Source organism: Phyllostomus hastatus, unplaced genomic scaffold, assembly GCF_019186645.2.
Source record: "Phyllostomus hastatus isolate PE091 unplaced genomic scaffold, TTU_PhHast_1.1 phas_contig_1162, whole genome shotgun sequence".
Lineage (NCBI taxonomy): Eukaryota > Metazoa > Chordata > Mammalia > Chiroptera > Phyllostomidae > Phyllostomus > Phyllostomus hastatus.
The window spans coordinates 618232-644155 of record NW_025333537.1 but is presented as its reverse complement, the minus strand read 5'-3'; the positions used below and the strand labels follow the sequence as shown (position 1 = coordinate 644155).

The window sequence follows — 25924 nt, the reverse complement described above, 5'->3', positions numbered from 1 at the left end:
GAATATAAATTTTAGTCAAATAAGTATGCAATAAAAGTGAAATCAGAAAGGTTTACATAAATGTGTTGGAAAGCAGGAAGAAGGTTCTACCCCCGGCTGGATTTGGGATTTGGGACTTTGTCTTGACCCTCACCATGCATCAGCCTTTGTTCTGCCTGAAACCCCTAGAAAGACGGGTACCCTGGAGTCAAGAGCAGGTGCTAGAGAAAGTCAAGCAGCCCAGGGCTAAGTCCTGCCTCTATCGCTAAGAAACTGTGATGTCAGAAAAGTCCCTTTACCTTTCTGATCCTCTGTTTGCTGATCTGTAACATGGGGCTGATACTAGTATCTACCTAACAAAATTGTTCTGAGGGTTCAACAAACAAATATATATAAAGCTTTTGGCACGATGCCTGACGTGTGGCGAGTGCTCAGGAATCATTCATCGTGACTCTTGTTGCCCTTGTCTCCTTCACATCCATCTCGTCCTCTCTCAGGACCTTGGGAAGAAAAGCTCCCAGGAATCTCACTAATTTCAGGAGCCCACAATAAAGAGAACATGACCCTAACTTCAGCCAAGCGTGGTATGGCGCTTCTGCCCCTGTTCTTTTCGGCTTCATTGCCTTCACTTGACATTGACCAGTGCTTTGTTTGTCTCTTTCAGTTAATCAAGACAGCTTTGAACACGCTTTAGAAGGTGAGTTCCGTCATGAAAAATCCAATAAATCGGGCTAATAGCGACACACAAGGGCAGGCCCTACGCTATCCCGGTCCATGTGCTTACAAAAAGAATAAACAAAAAAAAAATCTTCCTCCACCCTGCTGAAGATAATTTCAAAACAAATGATGCTGTAAAGAAAAACGACTGAATTTACAACATTCAGTCCTAACTAGGACCTGAACGGCATCTGACGCCAGTGCTGTCCGTGAGATAAGGAAATCTGAGAGTCCCTCTCCGTGACGGAGGCATCACCCTGCCGTGAGGCTTCTCGACCGCGTGGTCCTTTCTGGGGAAACCAAACCCAGAGACGCCTCACCTTCCGTGCTGAGTGTCCCCCTGGCGCTGGAAGGGGAAAGTCGGCCCCGGGAGATGGTCTATTTTTCACTCGGTCTTTTTCTCCCCCAACATCTCTGTCCCTGTACCCTCTCCTCGGTTCTCCTTTCATCGGGAATTCTCCAGTAGGATCTGTTCATGTGCGGCAGATGCTGAAAGCTCGCCAGGGTTTGTTTTGGTTCTCATGTTGTGGTTCCTTCCCCTTCCAACTGCTCTCACAACTAAAACATTCTGTATTTTTTTAAGATGTTGTTTATTTATTTTTAGAGAGAAGGGAAGGGAGGGAGAAAGAGAGGGAGAAACATCAATGTGTGGTTGGCTCTTGTGCGCCCCCAACTGGGGACCCTGCCTGCAACCCAGGCATGTGCTCTGACTGGGAATTGAACCGGTGACCTTTTGGTTCACAGGCTGGCACTCAGTCCACTGAGCCACACCAGCCAGGACTGTATTTTCTATAACCTCCCTTTGGTTATAGAAACCACTCACCAGGCTATGGCACCAGAAAAACATAAAAATATATTGTTTTGTTTTGCTTAACATTGTAACCAATTAAGCAGCTTTCATTATTATTTTTGGAGCCATTTAACTTTCTGGCAATAAGTAGTTCACTCAGAATCTGGGGCCGTGGCAATGACATGGCTTTAGTCACTGTTCCTTACAGCAGATGACATTTTAATCTGAGCAGGCAGAGCCGGGGATGTGTTATTAGTCACTCCACTGGACATTTCACGACATTTGTGTGTTCAGGGCATCCCTTTTCTGCCTCTTGCAGCCATTGAGCCCCGAGCATGTCCCAAAGGTTTGGGGTTGCTCGGAGACGGTAGCGCCCTTGTGATGTGTGGTGCTCACGCGTGTATTGTGGGCGTTAGGGTCACCTTTGCGGACTCCGTAAGTGGTGGTTAATGAATTATTGATTGGCAAGCAGCTGAGCTCTGCAGACATGGCAGGGAGAACGGCAAAGGGAACCCTGGAGGCTCGAAGAGATGAGGGGTCCCCCTCAAGGCATGCTGGGAAAACACCCCTGGCCCCCATGACAGCTGCCCTGGCTCCTGTGATTTCCGTTAACATTGGAAGGGTGTGGGGGGCTTCAGGTGAGGCCGAAAGAATGTACAGACGTGGTCTCTGAGAGTCAAAATCGGGTCTTCACAGTAGGGCTACCATTGGGAGGTGCAGTACTGAGACCTGCCCCAGTTGCCCAGCGCCCCCTCCTGGAGGGGCTGAAGGGACAGCTCTGGGAGGGACCCAGCCGCCCCGCCCCCCCCCACCCCACCCCCGTCTGGGTGCAACGAGCTCCCTTCTGTCCACTCCATGGAATGTGAAGCCAGCCTGCCTTCCCCATTAGCACATTTGGGATTTCTTGGAGTCTTCCCTTGTGTTGGAGTTTAACCAGATTTCACCTGTACTCTCCTCCCCCACCAAAGTGGGCCCAAACAGCGTAATTCTCAGTAGTCCCAGTGCCCGCCCCACTCGAGGATGGTTCTGGACTCGGTTGCGGCGAACCACACCGGCTCCTCTAGTCTCCGCCCCCTTTTCCCTCAGAGACGGTTCTCCGAGGGCAAAGGCTCAGGGACATCAGTTCTTTGGGTGGGGCAGGACTGGGAGGGTGGGTGCTCACCTGGGAGCCAGGGACCCAGGTGGGCTGAGCGTACGGGACGTGAAGGCCTCACCGGCTTGTGTGTTTAGTAGCAGAAGCGGCAGCCGAGACGTCGCTGGAGGGGGGCAACATGGCGCTGGCCATCTTCATCCCCGTCCTCATCATCTCCCTGCTGCTGGGAGGAGCCTACATTTACATCACCAGGTAGGGGCCTGGGGTGGGGCGGGGCACTGCCGTCCACTCAACCAGCAGTGTACCAGGGGCTGGGCATTGCCCCTCTCTGAACCTCAGCGTCTCCACCGGTCGCTGGAGGGCGGGGGCAGGTGTGTGACTGAAGAGATGATGTAATTCAACGCAGAGGTACCTGTTCCTATTGGAGCCCTGCCCATCCCCCACCACAAGGGGGCTGAGCGTGCAGCTGCCAGTAAGACAGACTCTATCCCTGACCTCAAGGCGCTGTGGCTCGGTGGGAGAGAGACACGTTTCCCGTCACCAGTCCAACCAACCCATTCATTCACTCATTCGCTCATTCACTCATTCATCCATTCATTCACCTGGTCAACAACTCTGTGTGCTGACAATCACATGTGTACCAGACATTGTCCCAGCTGTTCGGGGATCATAGAACTTGACTTTAGTGAAGAAGGAAGATATTTAACACAGCTGGGACAGCCACTAATTCACTCAAAGTCACAATCATTAAGCACCTACTACGTGCCAGGCAGTTTTCTGGACACGAGGGACATCGTCGTGGGAGAAAACAAAACTGAAGGAAATCTTTGCCCCTGTGGGGCCCAGGCGTTGATGGGGGAAATAGACACTAGTCCGTCAGAAACACAGGCAGTCCATTAGAAGGTGATAAGAGCAGAGAGGAAAAGAAAGCCAGGAAGGGAGAAAAAGGGAACTCGGATGGGGGCCGTGGCTCCACCTTAAATGGATCAGGTAGAGGAGGCCCCACGGAGAAATGACATTTGAGTGAGGACTTGAAAACAATGCAAAGATAAGCTATGCGACTGTCTTCAATAAGAGGGTCCCAGGCAGAGAACCAGCATGTGCAAAGGCCCTGGGGCAGGTGTTTGCTGCATATAAATCATCCCTGCCTGCGTGGAGTTCCCAGTCCAGCAGGGGGAGAGGAGACATACACAAATTACGATACACGGGGGCAAACGCAGTGAGGGAAAGACCGTGGTGACCAAGGGGCCACCTTTAAATAGGTGCTCAGGGAGGGCTGCTCTGAGGCAACGCAGTATTAGCAGATCCTCTCAACGCTCATTCGTATTGTTGCTCTTTGCATTAAACAAACAGGGACTTGAATCACTTTTCAGGTGGAAACAAATTAAGCCCCGCCCCCTCTGCAGTCAGGGGTGGCACTGGGGCTTCAGTTATCACTGACTGGGTTGGAAGTTGAGAGCAATTATGACTTCAGCTTTTACTGCACTGGGATTCTCACCTGCAAGGAGCTGTTTCCACGCCTCCTTGTCATTCGTGGAGGTGCCGTGCTCGAAGGTGGCACTATCGCCCTCAGGCAGCGACTTTTCAACTGGGGAGCTGCAAGAATTTTTAACACATGCCGTACCTGACTGTTTAGTCAGGGGCACTGGCCTCTTTTCCCTTGGAATGTCAAATGTTAAAATGACAACAGCCAACACAATAGCCCTCCAGTATGAATGCCCTGTCTTGACCCATAAATATACAGGACATTTAATAGAGTAGCATCCTATTGGTCCTGTCACATCATAAGGTCGAGTCTGATTGGTTAATTCTTGGTACCAGAAGCTCTTACACACAAGTAGGGGCACCTGATTTTTTTAGAAGTCACTTTGGAGAAAAAAGGGTAGGTAATGACCATTTTTTAAAAATCAATCAAAATTAGACCTATTTTTTCTCATATTGGCAAAACAAAATATGGTTCTTGGTGTGCTGCAGAAGGTTGGCAGTTAGTTTGTGTGTGCCCTGAGATGGAGCAGGGTGACAGTGGTGGCCCCGGGGTGCTGCAAGGTGTCTCCAAGTCCGCGAGAAGTGAGTTCTCTCTCCTTTCCTCCGCCCCAGATGCCGCTACTACTCCAGCCTCCGCCTGCCTCTGATGTACTCCCACCCTTACAGCCAGATCACCGTGGAAACCGAGTTTGACAACCCCATCTATGAGACAGGGGTGAGTCGGTCTCTCCTCCCTCCCGGGTGCCTCCCTCTTTGGCTACTACTATAAATTCGCTGACACCAGAACAGAAGGTTTCATTTCCTTTTGCTCACGAAACCACTGGCAGAGAGGTGTGGCCAGTGGTCCTGTCTCATCCCCACGATGACCCTCATTGCACTAACTGCTGAGAGAGGCCCGCGCGCGCTTTGCAAGCCGATGACAAGCCTGTAACGCTGTTCCCTCCTGGCAGAAGGGTCACAGGAGGAAGGGGCTGCACCAGATGCCCTTGGAGGGATGGCTGAGATGGGTCAGAGCCCGCTGGTGGTGGCCTGCTGGCAACAGGCAATGTTCCCACACATCTTTCTGAGCGCCACGCCTTAATGAATGGCAGCGCGCACCATCCCTGCACCTTTGAGTGGCAGGCCCAGTGCAGGGTACTAGGGACATGGCCATGAACCAAATACACACAATCCAGCCATGAATGAACTTGGAGTCTTGCAAAGGTGACAGATGTCAATAATAGCAACAATAATAAAATGGGTCATGGGCTGGGCATCGTAAACGCACGATCTCCCTGAATCCTTGTGACTCCCTGTGGCAGACGCTGCAGTCATCTCTGCTTGACTCCTGAGGATAGCGAGGTTCAGGGACAGGAAAAGGTGGCCTGGCCAAGGTGGCACACCGCTGGAAGGCGCGCCTGGAGCCAGGATGCAAACTCCACCTGGTGCCTTGAGCACTTTCCAAGAGCACTTTTCAAGCCCCCCCTTGTGACCCATTTCCTTCTAACCCATTGGCCAAAACAAGTCAGGGTCAGCATGGAAGCCACTGCAAATGACAAGGCCAGTGTGGGGGGCATGGGGAGGGATGAAGCACTAGGACCATCTGTGTGTCACTCTGCCACACGAGGCTTTGCTCGATCTCCGCTTCTCCCTCTTGCAGGAAACCAGAGAGTATGAAGTTTCCATCTAAAGAGAGCGACACTTGAGAAGGGAACTTTGAACGGACACGAACTCAACCAGAACCTCCTTGAGAAACTCATCCAGAGACCAGATGGCATTTGGTTGACAAACCCCAGAGTGTCGGCTGTCTTTTCTTTAGACTCCTTCTTGAAGACTTCCTGTTTTCTTCTTCACTGTATTTATTATATTTAAAGTTGAGATAGGTGTGGTTGGATGCACCGCGGCTGCGGCCGGCTGCGTGTCACACAGCCTCAGGCGACGCTGAAGGCGCGTGGAAGACCTGCAAAACGGCCACCAGGGCAGCAGAGGGGGAAAAAGAGAAAAAGCAAAAAAGCAGGTTGAGTTTCTCCCATGAGCCGTGCCATTCCGTGGCTGCCTCAGATTGCATGCGTCTTTGAGATCCATGCCCATGGTGTTTTTAGTGCAAATCAAAGCCCCCCCAGGTTAGGTTGGAAAGAGCATCTTTTTTGTTGGATTAACGGGGGTTGGAATGTCCCACGGATACTTAACCAGGTCTGCTCCGGAACAAATCCTGCGTTCGCCCTTCCAGTTTCCCCGCCCCTAAAAGGTCTTGCCCCACCCCCTCCCGCCCACGGTCCTTCTGAAGGCAGCAAAGGTGTTATATACACCTTCCCTTTTACCACCTGGCCTCACTGGATGCTGGTAAAAGAAGAAAATGTTTTCTCTCTAGAAGAGTGATACATGACAAGAAAATTTTTTCAGAGCAGATGAGACATTGGACAGTTTGGGGTGAAGGGGAGCACTGGCTGAGGGAACCCAGTTAATAAAACGTTTTCCTTTGACGATCCTTCAGCGATGAAGGAGCAGGTCACTCACTCTGCAAGTGCCAGAACCAATCCCCTTGGTCGGCAAGGCCGCCCGCCCTGCGATACTAGACCCTCGGCCCTGGGAGGCAGCAGCAGCTTCGTCCACAGAGTTAGAACGGCTTGTGCTGGAGGGGAGGTGTCCTGTCCTGAAATCGGTGGCGGCGGGGGGTAGGGGGGTGAGCTCTGTTTTTCTCCGGGGGTGCCGGAACGCCCGAGCCCTCGAAATAGGGGACACCCGAGGGCACTGTTTCTCTGCAAGGTGTAGCTTCGGACTGTATTTGCCATCTAGTCCTGTGGGGGGAGGGAGGGGTCTCTGAGAAGAAAACGATTTTTCTGTCCTCGGAACATCGGACGGTGGCCTGGATGCAGAGAAACAGAAGCTGAGGAGGTTAAAACCACACAGGAACCCACATCCTACGGTTCGAACGCCCATGAGGAGAGGAGGCATTTCCTGCAGAAAGGAATTCTTAGGACCTGATTAACCACGTGCACACCCCTGTATTTTTCATCAGTGTCAACGTGTGCAACGATCACGGAGGAGTCTTTTCTAACTACAGGTATTTTAAAAAGGCAGGGTGCGAGGATGCGTGGGAGGAAAAGTCTGTGCAAGGCAGAGTCACCTCCCTGGGACCGTCAGTCACCTCCCTAGTGACAGCCGGTGGCTCAGAGCGGCACACTGGGTCGGTGACTTGGGAGCCCTCTTTGGCTCCCGCCCACGCTCTCCAGAAGTGTTTTCAACCCGCTGGCTTTCAAACAAGACAAGACGTTTCCGGCTGACGTGCCATGGGTGGCTTGTTTGGGGAACACCTGGAACGGCAGGGGGTAGTTGGCTTTGCACGCACACATGCGCGCGCATGCACACACACCATCCTCCTAACACAGAGCGGGGACCTCACTGGGTCTTGAAGCCCTGAGGCTGGTATATTTTCCTTCGGCCAGAAAAGATGACGCTCCCTAAGGCACGCACGCGTGACGCAGGGCAAGTGGTAACAACAGGCCGCGTTTGCAGCTGCCCAGGGCCCACCCCGTTTTCCGAAAGAACCAGGAGAAGAGACATTCCAGACCATTAGCGAGTAATAATCATACTTGGAGAAAGACCAATGATGCAAGTGACATCACCGTTTTTTTTTTAAAGGCAGGATCCCATCTTTGCTTTGACTTCCGCTTGATGATTCTAACCCTCACCCTGGGGCGCCTGGAAAGAACGCTATTAATGATTCTTCATTTCAGAACGTGCTATGGCTCTGTGAAAACTCAACATTTGCCTTTCATGAAGACTGACAAAATGTAAAATCGTTATCCTAACCTTGTCCCCCGATACTGGCCAGGCCGTGGCCCAGGAATTCTCACTGGTCTTTGGACGGATAGAAAGGGTGTTGATTTCTTTCCCTGGGATACCCATGTCTTAGTTCCGTGTTAGTAGTGCAGCACCTAGTGTAACCATATTTTAAATGTTCGTTTTCACCTAAAGATGGGTCGTACGGGCTTGACGACGTATGGTGTGATTGAAAAGACAGGCCGGTGTCTATTTTTCTTTCCGAATGTGTATTTGTAACAGGCAAAGGTAAAGAAATCATCGTAATCGTGCCAAAAAATGTACCAGGCATCTCACTGCGGTTCCTACGAGTCTGTTTTTATAAGACCGATATTAAAACCCATTGGGATTAAATATTTTTGAACAGGATATAATCTCTTGAGAAACTCGAGAACGGACTGGACCTTCCTACAAGCCACTCTTTGTTTATCAAACAGCGGGGAAATACGTTTACAGAGATTTCGAGCTCCGAAGAATGCATGTGATGGCGTGTGTTCCAGGCTCACTTACGGAAGCCGGACCTGTCAGCTGGCGCCCTGTACTTTAAACACACACACTCCACCCTCTTCAGCTTGGAGCTCCTTCTTTTGCTATTTGGGGGGGAGGGGTGTAGAATTATTTAGCCAACATCACTCTTCGGGTCTCTCTTCAACGGCCGCCTTTACTTAGTTCCATAGACATGCTTTAAATATGACCTTTTGGAGTCCGCTCCTTGGAGAGCCTACGGGACCTCAGGCTGACAGCTTCAGCAACTGCCAAACGGCCGTGCAGGAAGCAGGGTGGTTACAGCTTTGGGACGGTTGTGTAAGCAGAAGTGACTTGGCAACCAGATGGGTAAATTTAGACTGAGCATGAGCTTTGGGCAAAAAAAAAAATGACCTTTTCAGGGGGTAAGGCCAAAGAGCATGACCTTCCTGTGCCCTGAGAGGTCATGGTGGGTCATGGGGGTTCAGCACCCCCAAAGGCAGGCTTTCTCCTGGGATGTTTTCATTTTCACTTGATCCCCAAACAGAGTAAAAAACAAAACCAACTTTCTAAGCTAGAATAATGAAATTAAGTCATTTTCCACTTTGTATATATTGATGCTAATAAAACAGATGAAAAAGAGTCAATCTATGGGATTTTTGTGACAAATTCTGCAGGATGGCACCCAGCGGTGGGGGGGGGGGGTGCGGTGTTTCCAGCTCTGGGGGGGATACCTGCTGAAATGTTGAATGCCCAGACCGGACCGCCACTTTGAGAATAGTTCTGGGAACATTTGGGGAATATCTAAGACAAGACAAGTTCACGGCCATCATCAGACATACCGCTCCCCTCCCTCCCTGTCTTAGCTTAGGCTGTGATAACTACACACCATAGACAGAGTGGCTTAACCAACGGACACTCACTTCTCACAGTTCTGGAGGCCGAGGAGTCCAAGGTCAAGGTGGTGAGCGATTCAGTTCCTGGTGAGCGCTCACCCTGGCTTGTCCTCACAGGGCAGAGAGGGACAAAAAAATCTCTCCTCTTCTTCCTCCTCTTCCTCTTCTCTCCTCCTGCCTCTTCCTCCTCTTTTTCCTCCTCCTCTTCCCCTTCTTCTTCTTCTCCTCCTTCCCCTCCTCCTCCTCCTCCTTCTTCTTCCCCTCTCTCTCTTAGAACTCCACCCAAGATTTACCAGTCCTTTGTACTAAAAGGCAACATAAGATAGCAAAAGTAGTTTCTGTGTGAATTTCATGGCTAAAGATTTTAAAGACCTCATTTTCATTGCCTTACATTTCCAGTATGTTTTTGCACTAAACTAAGAAATGAGTTTTATCCTAAACTATGCTCTTATGACTACCGTTCGCAATGTAGCTGCCTGGCACGTAGCAGGCACTCAGAAGCATTTGTTGAAGGAATGAACAGCAGGGAAGCCCTAGGTACTTGCATGGTCAGTGCCCTGAGGGTGCTGGGTCTCTTTACACCACCAGATGGCGTCATTAGCACTGTTTGCTCAGCAGCCTTCCTAATCCTAAAGAAAGTCACACTTCACTTGCTCACAAGGGTTATTTTCACTGAGCAAAGTCATCGGATGAAGGGGGTTGTTTCTGATAAAGCAGAGTTCTATTTGGAGAATTCAAGGGTGCCCTTCCCTCCTGCCAGAAACAGAGAAACTGACATCATTGTCACCCCATCCTTGCCCACGGAAGGGACCCAGATCTAACGCATTCCCAGGGCACAGTGGGGTTGCCTTGGACCAGGGCTCATAGAGTGTCGCTCTCAACTGGAGTTTGACTCCAGTGCCGTCAACAAGGATTTACCGGACTTTCACTGAAGCCCTCTCAAGGGGACTGAGTGGGAGGCTATCACAGGCGCATGGCCCAGGGAAACATCTTGAAAATCTGCCGTAGCCACTTCTGTCCCCAAGAGTCTCACATTCCTGGGGTCCTGCTCCAATCTGCCTCCCTCCCTCCCCAGACTCCAGCCCTGTCCTGGTGACAGAGCTGTGGCCCCCTGCTCACTACCCCCACCGCTACCCCAGCCTCTTGCTTTCTTCCACAGAGTTAACAAATTCATAGAGTAAAAATAAAGGACACCCAGTTAAATTTGAAAAATCAGGTTGTTTTTTTTTAAAAAAAAGCATAAATCTTCAGTATAAGTTCTGACTATGGGTACCTTGACTACCGCCACGTGGTGTGGTCCATGATTCTATGATTAGTTCAGAGATGGTCACGTGACCCCTGCTGGGCCAATGGGAAAGTGCAATATTTGGGACATAGTTATGCTAAAAATTATTCATCCTTTATTTGAAATTTTATCTACCAGCCCTACCTCCTCCTTCTGGAGAAGCGATGTCTGCCCCTCCCACTCAGTCTGCAGCCTCTCGGGGAGGGCGGTAGGTGCCTGGTCCCCGAAGAGCCCACATTGGTTTAATGTTCTGCTGTCATTGTCCGGGTACTCTTTTTAAAAAATATATTGTATTGATTATGCTATTATAGCTGTCCCATTTTTTTCTCCCCTTTACTCCCCTCTGCCCTGTACCCTCCTCCCACCAGCATCCCCCCACCTTAGTTCATGTCCATGGGTTGTACATACAAGTTCTCTGGCTTCTCCATTTCCCATGCTATTCTTAACCTCCCCCTGTCTATTCTGTACCTAGCATTTATGCTACTTATTCCCTGTTACCTTTTCCTCCATTCTCCTCCTCCCCCTTCCCACTTATAATCCTCCAGGTGATCTCTCTCCATTTCTGTGATTCTGTTCCTGTTCTAGTTGTTTACTTAGTTTGTTTTTGGTTTTGTTTTAGGTTCAGTTGTTGATAGTTGTGAGTTTGTTGTCATTCTATTGTTTATATTTTTAAACATCTTTTTTTCTTAGATAAGTCCCTTTAACATTTCGTATAATAAGGGCTTGGTGATGATGAACTCCTTTAACTTGACCTTATCTGGGAAGCACTTTATCTGCCCTTCCATTCTAAATGATAGCTTTGCTGGATAGAGTAATCTTGGATGTAGATCCTTGGCTTTCATGACTTGGAATACTTCTTTCCAGCCCCTTCTTGCCTGAAAGGTTTCTTTTGAGAAATCAGTGGAGAGTCTCATGGGAACTCCTTTGTAGGTCACTGTCCCCTTTTCTCTTTCTGCTTTTAAGATTCCTTCCTTATCTTTAATCTTGGGTGATGTAATTATGATGTGCCTTGGTGTGTGCTTCCTAGGGTCCAACTTCTTTGGAACTCGGTGAGCTTCCTGGACTTTCTGAAAGTCTATTTCCTTTGCTAGACTGGGGAAGTTCTCCTTCATTATTTTCTCTAGTAAGTTTTCAGTTTCTTGCTCTTCTTCTTCTCCTTCTGGCACTCCTATGATTCGGATGTTGGAACGTTTAAAGATGTCCTGGAGTTTCCTAAGCTTCTCCTCATTTTTTTGAATTCTTGTTTCTTCATTCAGTTCTGGTTGAATGTTTATTTCTTCCTTCTGGTCCAAATCATTGATTTGAGTCCCGGTTTCCTTCCCTTCACCACTGGTTTCCTGTGTATTTTGCTTTACTTCACTTTGCATAGCTTTCACTTCTTCCTCTATTTTGTGATCATACTCAACCATTTTTGTGAGCATCCTGACTACCAGTGATAGGTTGGCTATCTCTTCGTGGCTTAGTTCTATTTTTGGAGCTTTGATCTTCATTTGGGCCATGTTTTTTTGTCTCAGCCCACCTGTTATATAGTAAGGGGTGGAGCCTTAGGTATTTGCCAGGGCAGGGCAACCCACGTCGCCGAGTTGTGGCACTGTATGTGGGGGAAGGTCTGAGAGGGAACAATGCTACTTGCTCAGCTCTCCCCTGACTTTCAGTCACTTTCCCCGCTACCCACAAACAAATTGGGCCCTTCTAGTGCTGATTCCCAGGTGGGTGGGTCTGTGTACATTCTAGAACCCTGTGGGTCTCTCCAACGAACTCTCCTGTGAGGCTGGGAGGTTCTCCTCCTGCCTCAACCCCCACAGTTTTTACAGTCAGAGGCTTTGAGGCTTTATTTCCTTGCACTGCAATCCTGTGCAAGGTCACATTGTCTGTCTGGCTCCCAAGTTGTTCCTCCCAGTTTATCTGCACGTAAATGTGGGACTGCCTGCTCTGTCAGCCACTGCCTTGCCTGCCTGGTCCTCTCCACCGGGCTGCCCATCTCCACCCCTCCTCCAGGTCTGGATGAATGCTTCTTCTTTAACTGCTTGGTTGTCAGACTTCCATACAGTTTGATTTTCTAGCAGTTCTGGTTAATTTTTGTTTGTAAATTTGCTGTTCTTCTTTTGGTTGCGTGAGGAGGCAACGTGTATCTACCTATGCTTCCATCTTAGCCAGAAGTCTCATCGTCCTGATACTCTTAATAATTTTGGAACAAGGGGCCTTGTGTTTTCATTTTGCCCCACCAATTATGTGCTCGGTTCTAGCTGTAGGCATTTCACAGGGTCGTCCCAAAGTCATGTCCTATGGAAAGAGCATTGCAGGCCCAGGAGAGGGGTCTTTGGGGAAGAAGCTGATGTGGAGGAAAGCTGAACAAACAGGCGTGGACTCCTTGCTAACTTGGAGGAAAAATGTGGGACAGAGAAATGGTGAAGGGCAAGGCACCAGGGCATCCTGACTAGTAACATCCCTCCCTCCTCCTTTCTCTCTTCCACTCAGCTTTTCTCTCCCTTTTCCTTCTTCTCCTTGCTTTCTGTCTCTTTTCTCTTCAAGCTTCCCAACTCTCTTTGGTTCCCCTGCCCCCATTTTCTAAGATCTTGCTTTTCATTCTCTTGAAGTCAACCACTACTTGAGCCCCTACTTCGAGAATCTAGGCACAATCCTCGGCTTCTCTCTTTCTCCCAGTCGCCTTTTCCTTCCGTATGTTTGGTTCAGTTCTGCTGCAGGGGCAGGGGAGTGTATTTTATTTCTCAGTCTCCCTTTTCTTTTTCTGTCTTCTCTCTCTCCTCCCGATCTTTCCATCTCTGGCTCTTCCTCTTTCTCTCTCTGCCTTTCTCTGTGTGTTTTCTGTCTTATTGCCTCTCTCTCTCTCTCTGATTCTTTTTGTTTCCTTCTTCCTGTTTCTCTTTCTCTCTCTCTCCCTCTCTCTCTGTCTCTCTGCATCCCGCCACCACTGTGTCACCCCAGCACCAGCTCCCTCCCCCAGGGACCCGTTTGTCATTCTGTGCCCATCACAGGCTGTCTGAAAACCTGCCACTCACATTCCCTGGCTTGATTTTACCCGTGTCCACCTCTGTTTAAAGACAAATCTTTAACCTCTGAGATTCCAACAAAAAAGAGTATAGTACAACCTCAGGGAACAGCAGCGCCTGGGACAAGAACCTCATTCCTATAGCTTTATGTTTTGGAAGATGCACAGCCCGAGGGCGTGGAGGTCCCTGGAGGTCTGTGGGAGTTGTCACACCCAGTCTTGGGCTGCTTCCCCCCTCCTACAGCTACTGTAAACACCAAGGGGAATCGAGCTGGTGACAGTTTTGTTTTCTGGAGTCTCAACATGTACCACAGAGAACCTGGCAGTCGCCTGCAGATCCTGCTGAGCTGTTTGCCCTCTTTGGTCACAATGTCGCTGTGAGCTTAAGAGAGTGACAAAAGAGGGGGAGCAGAAGGAGGCTGTGAAAAGATCCCAAGGAGGTGTTAGGAACACAGCAGCAGAGCCAGACATCCTTGGGATTGAGACTGGCTGGACGCAGAAGGTCTGGGTAACCTTGGCCAGGGCGACAGCTAGCAAGTGTTTAGCATTCCCAGTGTGCCCGGGGATGTGATAAGCTCTGTAGAGATGGTCTCGTTTAATCCTCCCAGCAAGCCTGTAAATGACAAGACAGTATAGACACAGAAGTTGAGCCTCAGAGAGGCTGAGTAACCCATCCAATGTCACACAGCTAAGAGGTCACCCTTTAAACAGTCTGATTCCTGGGCCCACGGCTGGAGGTGGTGGTTCCCGGGGCCTCCCTCCCAGTCACCCCATGGCCAGCTCCATCACCCCAAAGGGAATGTTTTGTCCATCACAGACCCACTTTGGGAGCTGTGTAGCTGCCTCTATTGCTGCCCCCCTCCCCAGAGTGGAGCCCATGTAGCCCCTTCAAGTTCAAGGGCCCAGAAGACCCTGATGGTCAAGGAAGATGGGTAAGTGAGTACATGGCATTTCCAGCAAATCTTGGGGGAGGCAGGGCCGGTTCCCTGAGCATCCAGCGCTCTAGCTAGTGGTCTCCCAGGCTGCAGAGAAGGGGCAAACGGGCTGAAGAGGTTACGCAACTCTCCCCAGGAAAAGCGCTCAGCTCTTCAGACAGACTTTTCTCCAGGAAGGGCGAGATGGCTGGCAGTCAAAGACTTTTTTCTGTTCACACTCGACATTTCTGCAAGCAGGGTGTATCTTACAAAGGATGTCCTTTCATAATCACGTGGCAGCACTTTCCTCAATGAACAGAAGAGAACAGTCAGTCCTACAGACAAAGACACAGCCTTCTAGTCCAGGAACTACCGGAGCTCCAGTGCTGGCTCTCATTGGCCCAGCCTAGATCACATGCCTCTCCCTGGCCAATCACTGGGACTCTGGTTGTAGTGCCTTAAGCTGGCACCTTCCGCGTCTTACAAGTGTCGCTACCAGAAAGTGAGGCTGGGGCTCCTGGGCGGGCGGAAACAGCTGCCTCCTCTACCCAGAGTCCTTCTGAGTTTTGGCGACCGTGTGACCCTGTGCCAGTGATCTCCTAGGAACTGCCCACTAGTCTAGTTTGCTCACATCATTAAAGATGCCGGGTTGGAACTTTCCCCCCTGAACCTGTTGAGGTCTCTACATAAAACTTCTGATTTACATAAAGTACCCAAGACGGAAGAACGACTTAAATGACACCACCAGGGCCTCCTCAGAGAACTCCGAAATGTTGACTCGGCACGGAGGGGGTAGGCAGGTGTTTTCGGTTTGGGGTTCTTCTAAACCTTTTCAGTGTGTTGGAAACTTTCCAAAACTAAAAGAATGAGTGGGAATGAGCACAGGAAAAGATACTTAATGAGATACTACTTGACACCCACGAGGGCGGACGTCATTTTAAAAACAGGAAAGCGGGAGGGCCGTGGAGGATGTGGAGAAATCGGAGCCCTTGTACGACCCCTACGGGAGCCGCGGGGCGGTTCTTCAAAGGGTTAAACCGGGGGCTATCACGTGACGCCGCACCTTCGCTCCTGGGTACGCGCCCAAAGGGAATGAAGTCCTGGGACTCGGACCGAAACCTGCGTTTGTAGCAGTGCTGCGTACAACAGCCAAACAGCAGAAGCAACTAAACATCCCCCCGGTGGGCCAGTGGACACACAAACAGTGGTCTGTCCACGCAACGGAATGTTGCTCGGCCAGAAAAAGGAGTACAATGCTGACCCAGGCTGCAAGGGGAATGAAACTTGAAAACATCAGCCTGAGTGAAAGCAGGCAGATGCCAAAGGGCAGGTTTTCTGGGATTCCACGTGGACAGCAGAACCGGAAGTCATTCTATGGAGACAGGAAGCAGATGGGTGGTTTGAGGGGGCTGGGGGAAGGGGAGGAGGGGGAGTCACTGCTTAACAGGCGCATGAGGGGGGGGGGGGGATGAAAATGTCCCCTATTGGAGATGGGATGGCACAACCTTGTGAATGTAGCAAACGCCATTGACTTGCTCACTTTAAAATGGCTAACTTTGTGTTTTATGAATTTTACCTCAATAAAAACGAAATTGGTGGGGAAATAAAATAAAAATAAGTATACAAAAAGCCCTCCCAGGAAACATCCATAGGTGAGTAGGGAAACGAGGCAGGGAAGGAGAGGTAGTTGATAAAAAAAAAAAAAATCCACAGTCAGCAAAGTACCCATTTGCTTAATGCAGCCCTCCCCCACTGGGAGCCCTGGGAGCCCTGGGAGCCCTGGGCGCCGGTGTCGACACATGGCTCATTGCCCCGTTTTCCCTGGCGGGAAAGCAGAGAGAGTTGTCCCCCAGCTCCTATCTGTCATTGGGTAAGGGCTGTTCCCAGAGGCTGTTAATTCCCTGCCACCGCTGGCCTGCCACCTGTGCCAACAGATGGGACCCTCCAAAGAAAGCCCTCAGGGCAAGGGACACGGGTGCAGGGACACGGGTGCAGGGACAGGGTAAGGACCCCGAGGATGGGCAGCTTGTCCTGCAGATTCTAAAGTGAGCGTCTATGAGAAGACGAAGGCCTTGCTTCCGTGGCCGAATGGCTGACAGACTCCAGAGCAGAAGGAATTGAACAGTCCCCTTTTCATGTGTGAGAGGGGCAAGGTGCTCACGGAAGCTCCCTGAGGACCCCCTTGGTTTTTTCCTAAACACGCGCCACATCCAGCTCGTTAGGGAGCTAAGAGAGGGGTCAACAGCCCTCCTGCGGCCAGCGCTCCAGTCACTGGATGTCTGCAGGGGGTCGCCCATCCGCCGGGAACGTCCCCCAGAACCCAGCAGAATCTCAGAGTCTGTGAAAAATGTGTGCCTCTCTCTCACCCCCCACACTCAAATACGTAAACTATTACGAATTCTTGAAGCAAGGAACCCAGTATGAAATTTCCCAGCAAGACACACAAGGACTCCTGGGAATTAATTCCACGAGGAAGGAAGTGCCCGCCAGTGGGCAAGGCACCCTCGCCGGGGCCTTGTCACCTCCCTCGCGCTGTGACCACACGCGTCTGGCAGGCGGCAGGTGCTGCGTCTGCTCCGCTGGCGGCTGAACACCGGGAGTGCTGACGAGGAATGGGAACCCTGGTGACCCCGAGGATGCTAAGGAGGTGTGGGGACCCTGGTGACACCGAGGAGGAGTACACAGACCCGAAACGCTGGGCTGGGGAGGAGAATGATTCCATCTTCATCGTTCTGCCCCTCTGTCTGTAGCAGGTCAAGTTGGCCGTGTCAGAGAAAGCCCCAGAACATGATTAATTTGCCGTTGACTTTCACCGGTAGACTGACATGCCCTCCCCGTGGTAGCTGGTGTATGCTGAACCTGTCACCACCTCTTCAAAAACACGGCTGGTTTCCATGGAAACGAGAGAGCACTTACGGAAAGGGCTGCTGGAAATTTCAAGATGTCCACAAGCCTCCCTGCACTCTGTCTTTCTCAACCCTGATCGGAAAGAGAAACAAGAGCACGACCTGGCAGAGAAGACGCAGGAAGGCCAACGATACTCAGAATGGCTTGACACCATTTCTGGATCCAGGATTCCTGTTGCAATTTTGTCCTTTTAAGAAGAGGCTCGAGGGAGGGGACAGGTGAAGCAGACCCACGGGTGCACGGCCCCTGAGGGAGGGCGGGCGTGAGTTCGTTAGGCTCTGCAAGCCCAGTGCCGTTCGGGGTTTACACCTTGGCAAGACAGGGCGGCCGTGCGACTCGCGTACCTGCTAAAGGAACCCGGTGTCTCCCGCCTGTCAATCTGCCTCCCACTCTCAGAGCTAAAAAAGGGCTCCTCGGCTGGGATGATTATATGTCTATTTTTTCAGTCCCCTCTGCGAGGCGTGGACGTGAGAGGAAAGATAATGGCTTTCTTTAACAGCTATCAGGTTGCCAGAACATCAGCTGAGGTTTTCTTTTTAAACTCCTAAAGAAGCTATTCCGTGCATATTTTTAAAAGAGATTCAAAAAATAATTAGGCAAACTGGATTTTTTTTAAAAAATGCTCTATTAATAATTTAAGAGCTTGTCAATCATGCCCTCTTGTTCTGGCCCTTGAATTTGGCTTGGGCCATTAGAAGGCAGTGGCCTCCTCCCCTTGGTTTTTTTCCCCAGGATTTAAATAGTTGGTGGGGAACTTCTGGCTTCTCTCTTTCACGTGTTGGAATCACCATCTTTCCCTCCAGTTACCCAAGGTAGAAACTTGGGAACTGATTTAGATTCTTCCTTCTTCTTTAACCCCCCATGGACCGGCCAGCCGAGGCCACTAAAACAAAATCTAATAGGCTGAGTGGCTTAAACAATAGAAATGCATTTTCTCTTGGTTCTGGAGTCTGGACACTGAGATCGGATGCCAGCACGGTGAGAACTCTCTTCCTGGCTTGGAGACAGACACCTCCTTGCTCTATTCCCACATGGCAGAGCCGGGGAGAGAAAGAGAAAATTTGAGCTCTCTGGCGTCTCTTCTTAGAAGGGCGCTAATCCCATCATGAGAGACCCACCCTCATAACCTCATCTAAGTCTAATTGCCTCCCATCTCCAAATACTATCGTGCTGGAGGTCAGGGCTTTAACATATGACCTTGGGGGAGACACAGTTCAGTCAATAGCATCCTTACGTGCACTGATCACCAAAGCTTGTTCATTTCATCTCCCAAATATCCATCAAGTTTTCTCCTCTCCCTTATCACAACCACTGTCCTAGTGGAGATGCTTCTCACCTCTTGCTAAGACCATTGCAGCGCCTCCTAGCGAATCTCTCTGCTCCAGATCTCGCCTTCTTCAAACCCATCCCCCACATAGTAGACTGGTTTCCCCAAAATGAGGCCAGATGTTACAGTACAGAAGCCAGTCATGACGGGAAGATATAAGGAGAGCTGAGAAGTTCAAGCGGTGGATTGCATCAGTCATAATGGATACCCAATCTCTTGGAAAGCCCAGCGACCACCGCTGCCGCTGAAGCCTCTGCTGCCCCACTGCTGGCTGCCTTGCCTCCTGGGAGTGAGGATGGGGTCAGGACACCTCCACTGAAGGAGCCATGGCAGCCATGGCAGCCAGGGCATCCAGGTCCATGAGCACAGCAGACTCGTGGAGACTTCATCAGGTCTGGACTCGGATGAAGCTCCGTGCTGCAGAGCCTTCGGACGGGCATCCACGGCCTCTCCCCAAAGGGGCCAGGTAATGGTGGGGACTCCATGGACTTAATGCCCTGTGGGTAAATTTTGACCAATGAGGATCCAGGGCCAGGAGAAAATCCCTCCCTCTTCCTTTCTTCAGTGCACTGGTCTGCGGGTCTGCGGCAGTGTCTCTGCAGCCTGTCCAGAGACAGCTCGTGCGGGCAAGCAACTGGCTGAGCCTCTCCGCGGTCCCCTGGTATTTGTCTTGCTTCCTTCTATGGCCCATCCCCTGACCTTTGGTCTTCACTGAACTGCCCGATGTCACTTTCTCTCTCTCAGTTCCCCTAGCTCCCCGTCATCCTTGTCCCACAAACAAGGTCAGAGTCCGGCGGCCCTCCTCGGGGCTCCCACGGAGACCCGAAGTGCCGAAGCCATCAGCTTTCTTGGATAACGCGCGCCTCCATCGCTGGCCCCCCGCTGGACTGCGAACTCCTCCGAGAGCAGGGGCCATATTTCATTCATTTCTGTGACCCCCAACACCCAGCACTGTGTCTGGAGCACTCCATAGGGATTTGCTGACCAGGAGGAGCGATTCATGAGCACTTTGTCAAGTCTTGAATGATGAACAAGATTTCTACAGGCGTAAGACACGGAAGGAAGGCATTCCTGGCCCTAGAGACAGCCTCGGCTGATACCCAGAGGCAGGAAAACCCTAGCGTGTAAGGGATAAGTGTGGCTGGGTAGGGCGGGGCTCTCTTTTGGAAGGTCTTGACAACCAGTCTGATCGGTTTACAGATTTCAGTGGGTAAATTGGGAGCCTTCGAAACCAGACTTGCTTTAGACAGCAGCCGCTGTCGGTGATGTGTGGGATGAATGGAGGGGGAGGGGGACTGACTGGGGAACTCGGCAGATCAGAACGCTACGGTGGCAAAAAGAACGGGAAGGAGATGCTTGTGAGAGAGACGACAGGTCGGGCAGCGTCTACCGGGTGTGGCCAGCGCCTGGGAGTGGGCAGGATCAACGTTGGCGTCTGGTACTCAAAGCCACAGCTCCGGGCCAGCCGCAGAGAAAGAAAAGACGGGAGGGGTTTCCGGTTGCAGCCTGGGAGAAAGGACCGAAGAACTGTCAGAGGCATTTTTATAAAAGATGAGGCTCTCGCTGCAACACACACACACACACACACACACACACACACCACCACCACAACCATGACCACCAGCAAGCCGACAGCCAGGCGCGCTGGTATTTAACTTCCACTCTCCCACCGCTGCTACTGTCATCTGTGATGGCCCCGAAGAAAATAACATTTCCACCGCTTCAGAGGGCAAGTGCCGTGTGCCCTGCCAACTCAGTGCTTTCAGTGTAAGGCGTGTCCACAGGGGTGAAAGTGTTAGGTCCCTCTCGGCTGTCCTTGCAAAATCCCGTCTCTCTGTGTCCGTCTAAACATTCATTCTGTGGGCAGGGACCTCTCAAGGCTGAGTGAATAAATTCCTTCAGGGACAGATCGTGTTCATGGGGCAGGAAGGAAAGTCAAAGAGGGAGGAAGGGCAAGTGTACGCCCTATAACAACAGGAGAACTCGTCTTTCCTTACCCCGAGTCAGCAGTCTTCCAGAGAGGGAGGCTCGCAGAGCCTGCATTTCCAGACAGCTGTTCCTATCACCGAGCCTGTGGTCCTCTGTGCACCTCGGGCGCTTAGCCAGTGCCCAGCTGCGGCTGTAAATTGGTCAGTGAGTTAAGAGCCCAGTGAGCGTCCTCTCGAACGGCTGGCACTAGGGAAAAATGGCCCTGTCCTCCGAGGTGCCTCTCCAAAGTGAGTGATTCCAACATAGAGGATCGTTTAGAAATGAGAGACTAGAGATGATCAAATACTCAGCAGTAAAAGGCTAAAGGTAAGACCTTAGGATTTTCACAGGGGACCAGGAAGTAGGACACTTGGGCAGGCGTGTTTGGGGAGCCGGGGAGCATTGCCTGGGGATGGAACCGTCTAGAGAAAGTCTCCTCCTTCCCACCGGTTATTCTGGGTGGACTGCACCCAGGCAACGTAAAAAGACATGAAGAGCTATCAAATCGCATGCCTGGGGACTAGAAAGTGATTCTGAGAGGAGGGAAGAAAAGTGCTTTCGGAAGGGAGAGGGGTTGGGGGAATCTGTCAATTCCTATAAGGAAAGTGCAGTGTTTCTCAGTGTAGCTGCATCAGCACCACCTGAGCAGCTGGTGAATGCAGACCCCAGGTTCTGCCCGGAGACTCTGAGTCAGTCGGCCAAGGATGGGGCCAGCCAGGGAAGCTGAATTTGAACCCGGCCGCAGGGGAGTCTGAGGCAGCCTACCTTTGAGAACCACTGCAAGGCTTTCTCCGGGGCCCTCCCGTCCCCACCCTCCCTGTAATCATTCTCGCGAATTCAGTCATGTATTCAAGCGTGTGTACTGAATCTCTGCTGTGTGCCGGGGTCTGTTCTAGGCTCTGGAGATTCAGGAGAGAACAAACGAGGCAAAGTCTTGCCCTGGTTCATGTGGCTCAGTTGGTTGCGGTGTCGCCTGGTAAACTGAAAGGTTGTCAGTTCAATTCCCGTTCAGGGAACGTACCTAGGTTGCAGGTTCAGTCCCCGGTTGGGGCACATACAGAAGGGAACTGATGATTTTCTCTCTCTCTCTCTCTCTCTGCCCCTACTTCCTTCCTCCCTTCCTCTCTCTCTAAAATCAATGAGCATGTCCTTGGGTGAGGACAAAAAACAGAGAGAGTCAGTCTCTGCTTTTCTGGAGTTTAGTGGAGGAGACAAACCATAATGAAGTAAATACACGATGAACATGCAATGTGGAGGGGAGCCCTGTGGTGGGGAGGGGCGGGCAGGGCAGGGGTTCAAAAGGCCCCACAGAGCTTTGTTGCAGTTGGAGGCCACAAAGGCCTTCTCTGATAAGTGACATTTGAGCAGAAACTCAATCATTTTAAGTCCCCTGAGACTCCTAATGGCCTACCCCTTCCCCCAGTCCATCCTCATCCTCCAAATTCATTCATTCGCCGATATTTATCAAGGGCTTGCTGTGCACCAGGCAATCTCTCCCGACTCCGCCCAGCCTCATTAGGGCGGCTTAGTGTCTGTTCCCTGCCCTTCTCAGCAGTTCCACAGTTTTCACAGCCCTGCTGATCCCCTAAGTCTCTCCCACACCCTCACAGTCTATGACCCTCCACCTACCCACCCCAGCACTTTCCATGCATTGCTTTGCATTTGCAACTTCCCGAATCAACATGGCGCTCCAAACATCTCCCTCTGTCAACACGACTCGCAGAAGCTGTGGCAGGGGCTGGATGACGGCTGGATGATGGCTGGATGGAGGGAGTCACGTGGAGTAGTGAAGTCCGTGAGCAACAACAAACTCCTTTATGATGATGCTAACTCCATTTGTGGTTAGGCAAGCTCCTGAAGTCAGCAGCTTGGATGAAAAGGGTTAAAAATGTGTGCGCTTTGGTGAGTCAGGAGGCTGCGAACAAGAAGAAACTCACACATTTGATCGCTCTAAACCAGACAAAATGTAAGCAGTTTGCCTGCACCATCCCATTGAGTCCTGGCAACAATGTCGTGAGACAGGCATTAAGCCCATTTTTGCAGACCAACAGCTGAGGCTCAGAATGCTTAAGGAACTCGGGTCCAAAGCCACACAGCCAGTGCTGGGTGGCGCTGCGATGCAAACCTTGACCTGAGTGTTCATCTCCTTGTTTTCTTCCACCAAATGAAGACAGAGTTTGGGAAGGAAAAAAACAAATCCCAGCAGTGCATCTCAGGTTAACAGAAATCGTGATGACTTTGCCAGCTCAAGGAACTCTGAGTACAGAGCCTTCCAGTTCTAGGTAGGGCACATGTGTCAGCCAGCAGGCTGAGTGCATAACAGTCACCCCAGAACCTGACCGCCCTCCCATGCCAAAGCAGCCGTATAGAACTTGGCACCACCTAAGACAGGTATAAGCACGGAGCAGATGTGGACAGAGGACAACAAAAGGGAAATTTGCAAAAAAAAAACAACAAAACACAACACAACTACAAGTAAATCCTAATGAGTCTGTCTGGCTCAGGCTGTTGCAGACTCCCAGACGCATAAAAACCAAATTAATTAAGGAGAAATGCAGAAAGACTTAGCTCCATGAGGCTGTCCTAAATTCATGTACTGTGTCCGAGCTTATCACAGTGACCCAGGTGGCTTCCAGTTGCGGTTGGGTGGTGCTCACCCTCTCCCTCTAGGAATGTGACCTAGGCAAGGAAGAGACTTAGACTGTCTGGTCTCCTCCGTCTGACATGCTTCTTCTTCCTCCCTGGAATCCAGAAAATTCTGGTGACCTGTAATGTGAGAAGGCAGCTGGCCAGGCAAGGATGCTGGCGCCAGGTCCCCGGGGCCCCTCCCTGGAGGGGAGCAAATGCCTCTCCAGTTACAGCTGCAGAAAGAGGGCGGAGACTGGGGGGGGGGGGGCGGGACAGGACAATGAGCTGTAGAACCCGTGAACTGGACATTAACTCCGTGAGTCATGCCCCTGGAAGCTTTTTCCAAGAGTTACAAATTCCAGTAACTGCAGATCAGGGACATCCCGTCGGGGGAATTTTGACCAATCCCAGGTGTGTCTTGCTCCACCTTGGCATTTCTGAATCCACATCCAAATAGCTTATCTTCCAAACCAGATCCTGAAGTTTTCAATGTCTTGGTCCCCAGGCTTCCCGAAACGGGGAGGTTACTCTGCCCGGAAGCTGGAGTAGTCTGATGATACTCATTTCCACCATTAGGGGGCACTACACCCGGGCGTGGCCCCCAGTCCAAACAGCGGTGTGATTTTCTCTTCCCGAGTCCTGCAGGGACAACCAGGTACCTGTCAGCCTCTTGCCCCGCCAGCTCTACTCTCTGGGCCTCTCCTCTCTGTTCTCCCCTGGGGAGGGCGACCTCCCTGGCCTCCATCAATGGGCTCCCTCCACTCCGGCATCCACTTGGATGTGGCCCCAGGGGAGACCCAGCAGAAGATAAGAAAGTAAGGGCAAAGGGAGGTCATTCCTCTCGGATCTCTCTCTGTGGGGTCTCACCGGCTGTCTTTGTCCCTTATGGGAAGAGGAGAGTTCTCTCCAAACAGTGTCTCTATATCCAGGTTGTTGTATTCACTCTCTCCCTTGTCCCTTCAGGCCTATGGGGGTAACAGCGCCCCCTATCATTAGCCCTGGGTACTTCATCATCCTAGAGGAGTCTTGAAACTCGCTCTTCAACACCTTTATGAAACCCTACTCAAATGACCCAGTGGGAATATGCCGTTTCCCACTTCCGGGCACCTGGGTGATAGTAAACATTTAGGTAAAAGCCAGCTTGACCTGCCTCTCTTCTCCCCCGCTGTTTCTGCTACCCTCACCTACCCTAACATATTCAATACGTGGAATTCCCACAAGCCTTGTCCAGGAGGAGCCTCTGCAGGTGTCCAGCAGAATGCATGTCAGGCCACTTAGAATAAAATAAAACCCAAGCTCCTTACCACGAATGAAAAGACCCGTGCCTGTGTCCGGGGCCAGTGTGGCTCAATTGATTGGAGCATCATTGTATAAACCAGGAGGTTGAGGGTTCAGTTCCTGGTCAGGACACATGCCTGGGTTGTGGGTTTGGTCCCCAGTTGGGGCACATGCGAGAAGCAACCAATTGATCTGTTTCTCTCACATGAAGGTTTCCTTCTTCCTTTTCCCCCTCTCTCAAAAATCAATATGCATGTCCTCCAATGAATTTTTTAAAAAAACAAAAACTTGGGCCTGCTCTCCAAATTCATCGCCCTCGCCTGCCGCAGCCACACGGGCTCCCTGCCATGTCTTCAACACGCCAAGCTTGTTCCTACCTTGAAGCCTCTGCACTCACCGTTCCTTCCTTCCCTCTGCTTGCCACCAGGGCCTGCGCGGGTGAGAAGAGGGAGTTCTCACAGGTTGACAAGTGTAATCCTCACTCCTGCAAACTCCCTGAGGCAGACGTCACCTTTTTATTTCCCAGTTGATGGCACGATCGCGTTCCAGGAGCTGCAAACTCGAGAGCCTCTGAACGCGTCAGGCAACATCAAGGCCAGCGGCCAAGGCTAATAGAGATCCCTTGGCCCTCGGTCTGGCTTTTGTTCTTCTACTTTTGACAGAAATGTAGAAGCAGACAAATGTTTCCTTAATATGAACACACACGCGCACGCACGCACACACGCACACATGCACGTACACACAGAAATCCCCGGGCCCACAGTGCACCGTCACACCATGTCACACCACACCATGGCGGTGGTACGTGGTAAATGACGACCGTCCATGGTGGTGGGGAGCGATGGGAGATGGGGGGAAGCTGTCACACACCACTGACCAGCCAATTTGCTGCTTTGCAGAAATCTGACCCATGGTGGCCAGAGAGTGCCCTTTTGCAAGAGAAGTAGCAATTCCAGACTTTTAGGTGGCATCTCCTCATTTGTACACGTTGGCAACTTTTAAAAGCCCTGAGCAGGCCGCACTGAACGTGACTGGATGTTGCTGGATTTAACACAGAGGCTGCCCCGTGTTCAGTGGGTACCTGGTATGTGCTCAACCATGACGTGCTGAAATAAAAAAATAGTCCCCCCCGTCGACTCCTCAGAGTTGCGAAGTGCTTGGCAAGCAGTACAACTCCCCTCCGTTGGGACTGTAGAAAAGGTGAGTTCAGAACGGGAGGCGGCATCTCCACGCAAGCTGGCAGCTTCGCGGTGCATCTGCTCCTGGGCTCAGATGCAGCCAGCGTGAAGTTTCACGAAGACGAGATTTCTCTACCACCTGGTCGGGGCTGCTGTGGGCCAGTATGCCCTGATGTGGCCCTGCCTGTGTTTTATAGTTCTCA

The 25924-nt window shown here is 51.2% G+C and overlaps 1 protein-coding gene across 1 annotated transcript in view; it reads left to right on the top strand.

Annotated features, from left to right (window-relative positions):
* The window catches only part of SEZ6L (seizure related 6 homolog like), a 163026-nt gene extending 154080 nt beyond the window's left edge, over positions 1–8946 (top strand). The window contains exons 14-17 of the mRNA XM_045841017.1: positions 644–676; positions 2717–2831; positions 4677–4779; positions 5704–8946. Coding sequence (XP_045696973.1) covers positions 644–676; positions 2717–2831; positions 4677–4779; positions 5704–5733 — 281 coding nt within the window. The 3' untranslated portion in view covers positions 5734–8946. The remainder of the gene's footprint in view (positions 1–643; positions 677–2716; positions 2832–4676; positions 4780–5703) is intronic.
* The last annotated feature ends 16978 nt before the right edge of the window (positions 8947–25924 follow it).